The sequence below is a fragment of the Cyprinodon variegatus genome, unplaced genomic scaffold, assembly GCF_000732505.1.
Source record: "Cyprinodon variegatus isolate N-32 unplaced genomic scaffold, C_variegatus-1.0 Scaffold502, whole genome shotgun sequence".
NCBI lineage: Eukaryota > Metazoa > Chordata > Actinopteri > Cyprinodontiformes > Cyprinodontidae > Cyprinodon > Cyprinodon variegatus.
The window spans coordinates 514,364-518,716 of record NW_015150955.1 but is presented as its reverse complement, the minus strand read 5'-3'; the positions used below and the strand labels follow the sequence as shown (position 1 = coordinate 518,716).

The following is a 4,353-nucleotide window of genomic DNA, read 5'->3' as shown; positions in this document are numbered from 1 at the left end:
TCACTGCATTTGGTTGTATTTTTTTTTCCAACTGGGGATCCTTTAAAGCTTAAATTTAGGATGTAATTCATGTCCATCAAGACTGAATGCATATTTCTGAACAATTCTTCAAAAATAAAGAATAATTTGGGTTTAAACCTTTTGAACAAATTCGGGACACAGAGCATATAAACACACAATAGTCAGTCAGCACAATAACTGAGTCAAATTTATGAGGAAATAAAAAACTTTACTTAAACAAGCGGTGACAGAAATGAGATAAACACAAAGCTCATGCTGCCACTGTGACAAATATTAAATACAGAAAAATGAATCAGTTTTCTCTTACTGCACAAACATCCCATATTTTTAAGCGCTCACACCATTTTTTTTTCTCTCTGCATAGTTGTTGAGTTTCAGGCAGTGTGTCTCCGGCGATGTAGTTTGTAGTGATACAGCAGCTCCTGGTGGCTCTTCTTCTGTCTGCTCTTCTTTCTCAGACCAACAGGTTTTGGAAAATCCCCTCTGGATGAGGACCTGCTGCTTCCTGATAGAAAGGTTCAAAACAGATCAGGATTTCTGCAAATAATTTACAGCATGGCCATGACTGTAAACACAAATGAAACCTGGGAACCTTGAGGAATACATATAAAGTTGTTAGACAACAATTTAAGAGGAGCATTTTTCTTCGTTGTAAGTAATGGATACTTGCTTATGTGTCGACTGATCCTACAAATATTGCACCTTATTGAACAGTTCATCAAGGACATCAAGCTGGAGGTTTAACTTCAATACTTATAGGTCAAAAAGGGTCCAAGTAGCAAAATTTTCTCTACTGAGAATTACTCAATAGAATTGTGTTGCTACCTTTGCTATGCTTGCTGGAAATTAGCAGCAGGGTAATTTAACATCATGCAGCGGGATGTGAAACCATTTTAAAAAAAATAAAACATATTTGCCCTGCAAATAAAACTGTATACATGAAAATCCTTAACCCTTTATAGGGCCCTCAGTGAAATAACTTCGAAAATCAAAATTTCAAGCCAATACTGTTAATGGAATCCAGGACAACACCGTATTACCATTGTAAGATAAAAAAAAAGTATTGATACTTTGATGGCAAAAATTAATGACAATAACAAATATATTAAGAAAAACAGCAAAAGTGATTCTACAAGAAATCCATTAAAAACACAGAGTGAAAGAAACACGTTTTTATTTGTACAACATAACCTTAGAGGCGTTAATGCTGATACAGGCTTACATTTTTTTAGTTTACAAACCTACATATAATTGTTAGCTAGGCTTATTAACTTATTAACTTTTCAATTAACTTTTTACCTTTTTTTCTTGACTTATTACATTTTTTTAAGTTAATTTACAGTAGGTAATATCTTTTAAGGGTTCGTCTAATTGGTCAAATTCTAGAATAAGATTTATAGCCATGTAGCAGTATCTTTGCTGAATGGCTGGATATGGATCTTGTGCTTCTAGACCTCACTGAGGGACGGTGGGGACTACATTTGTTGGATATGCAAGTGTTCAAAAATGTTAACGTGCCCTATAAAGGGTTGAAAGAAGAAAGGTCACCAGAACGAATAGCAGCAGTCAAAATCCTACATGTTTAAACTATTTTCACATACTATATGTACTCCTGCAGGCACATCTTGTGAGACTTCAGTGATTTTGGGTCTAAAAGCATCTTACAAATTCTCATCCGTGATGTGAACTTCCAGTTCTATCCCAAAAATGTATATCCTGGTAGCATAATTTTGTTTCTTCTGAAAGGTTACTGAATCATGATGTGTTATATGTTATTTTTGTGTTTTATGCTTTGCTTTTTCTCCCTTTATAAGTTAAGTACATTTGCGTATATTTAGAATAAAAATTGAGGTATGATACTGTGCATGGGGTTAACAATGACATAAAGGGCTAAGCCAGTTAGCATTTTCCAGTGAAGTTGTGAAAATAATGAATAAAAGTCCAAGATTGAGTTAGAAAAAAAAATTATTTTTTTATACCAAGTGGGACAAGACTCAGAATACACAAACAGATGTGGCTATGTGATGGATGGATCCTACTTTTAAAATGTATTTGACTAAAATATTCCTCATCTTGATGCTGTGTCTCTGCGTATGGTAGGACTGTGGTGGGATGGAGGATGGCTGGGCTCTACAGGCTCCATCAAGTAGCTACATACAGTAGCCATCCAGCTTTCTAATAGTTCTGCTGTACTGCCACCAGAGGGCGCCTTGTCTCTTTATGTCTGCTCATAGCACCATGTGCTTGAATTCTATTTAGGCTCTATAACATAACTTGGTGTTTACAATCTTAATTCATCATGATCAAGTAGTTTGGGTTCTTTTTTTCTTAATTGCCATATAACCTGAATATACCCGTTACAATCCAAGCAAGACTGACCTGTGATTGTATATTTTCTCAAGATTGGGACCCCTCTGAAATAAAAACTAAACATACCAAGGTAACGTCACTCCAGTCTATTTTACAAGGTTGATGAGTCTAAATTGTGGCCTGAATTTCATGTACTTAGCTGGTAGGATTGACCCCTGATATAATTTTTAGCTGCTGCAGCCCATTGCAGCTATGCATCAATGTATTAGGAGGGTTTTCTCCATCTATTGGATGTAAAGGTTAAATGGTTAACCACTGAATATTTTCTTTTATTTTAAGTAAGATAATGTTGATATTGCTGTTTTGAGCAGCAATGAGGAGGTAAGGGATAAAGATGATACTGATGTATAAATGAAAATGCAAGAAATAGATAATTGATGAAGCGGTTCGTTTACAACACTTACGTTTCTCACAGTGTAGTCCCTCATAGCCTTGACACTGACATCTGAAGCTTCCTCCTGAGAGGATGCAGACCCCGTCATGCATGCAAGGGTTTGGCTTGCACAGGTTCGGAGGTTTCTTCACCTCTGACAAAAAAAGACAACGATTTACATGGAGACAGAAAATACATTCTGTAACTACTCATGCAAAATGGGGAAAAGGTTTTGTGTTAAGAAAAGTCTGTTTAAATGAATGATTTGTATGTTTACCTGAGCACAGCATCTGAACCAGCACGTCCTCAAAGTACTTGAGATCCTCATAAGATGGCACAGAGATCATGTACTCCTCTGAACCTGCGATCAGCATCACTTTGTCCCTCTGCATGTCTCCAATACCGACCACAAAAACTGAAACGCCGCTGTCTCTTATCTTCTGAGCTGGCACAACGGCATCATCTCCACCCGAGCCGTCGGTCACCACCACCACGGCCTTGTTGACCCCCGGTCTGGCACCGTTGGCTACAGTCAGCACTTTGGAGTAGATGTGGAGCAGTGCTGTACCTGACGACACCCCTCCACCCATGTAGCTGGCTTCCCCCACAGCCTCCAGGATGGCGGAGCCGCTCTCATGGGCGTCCAGGCCAAACACAGTGATGGCTCTGCGGTTGTAGGCTACCAAGGCCACCTGGGCCACGTCGCGGCTGATGTCGAACTGAACGGAGATGCTGCGCACAAAGTCCTGCAGGGTAGCAAAGTTTTCACGGCCAACTCCAGCTGATGCATCCAGAGCAAACACCAGATCCACCGCCTGCCCCAGGCACCCTGAAAAAACGCATATATTGAGCTAAAAAATACATCAGATGACAGAGAAGATCATGTTTATAAAGAAATAAAAAAAGAAAAAAATACAGCAAGATTCAAGTAAACACTGATAAAGAGGATTTAACATGAAACCATTTTCATTTTGTTAAACGTATAAATTAGCTGTATTATTTGTTCAATGATAGTCTTATCCAATAGTGTAAAGGTCCTATTTAGGTCACAGACTTTGACAAGCTACATGTTTAAATTTGTGACGATACAAGATATTTTTTTTTCTTCTTGCAAACAAGAAGTTTGCAGGCAGGGAGCATCAAATAGTTGTAACGGATCCCCGGTGACCCTATGATGCCTTTTTATTCTGCCTTTCTCTTACAATGAGCTTTTTTGTTTTAAATCTACCTTAACATCCTCATGTGGGTGAGTGTTAATCAGATAAACTCCAGCAGAGAGCCAACATGGGCTCCTGTGTTACTCTGCTCCCAAATAGATCTCCTTCAGCAACTTCAGAACTCTTTATCACGAGAAACTAGGATAGTTTCCTGTGATAAAGCTTCTGGCTTTAGACATACACTGCAAAAAAAACATAAAAATAAGCCCACATTTCTTGAATTAAGTGTATTTTCCATTAATTTGAGCAGCTAAATAGGAAGATTTGCCAATGGAATGAGTTTTTTTACTCTTAAAGTTAAAGCTACAGTGTGTAATAATTACAGGGATATACAGTCAGAAATGTAATATATTATACATAACTATGTTATTT

General features: G+C 37.9%; 1 protein-coding gene across 1 annotated transcript in view; it reads right to left on the bottom strand.

Annotated features, from left to right (window-relative positions):
* Positions 1-213: 213 nt before the first annotated feature.
* Positions 214-4,353, bottom strand: part of vwa2 (von Willebrand factor A domain containing 2) — a 20,002-nt gene continuing 15,862 nt past the window's right edge. Inside the window, exons 12-14 of the mRNA XM_015390496.1 lie at positions 3,042-3,593; positions 2,796-2,918; positions 214-526 (exon numbers count right to left, since the gene is read on the bottom strand). Coding sequence (XP_015245982.1) covers positions 396-526; positions 2,796-2,918; positions 3,042-3,593 — 806 coding nt within the window. The 3' untranslated portion in view covers positions 214-395. The remainder of the gene's footprint in view (positions 527-2,795; positions 2,919-3,041; positions 3,594-4,353) is intronic.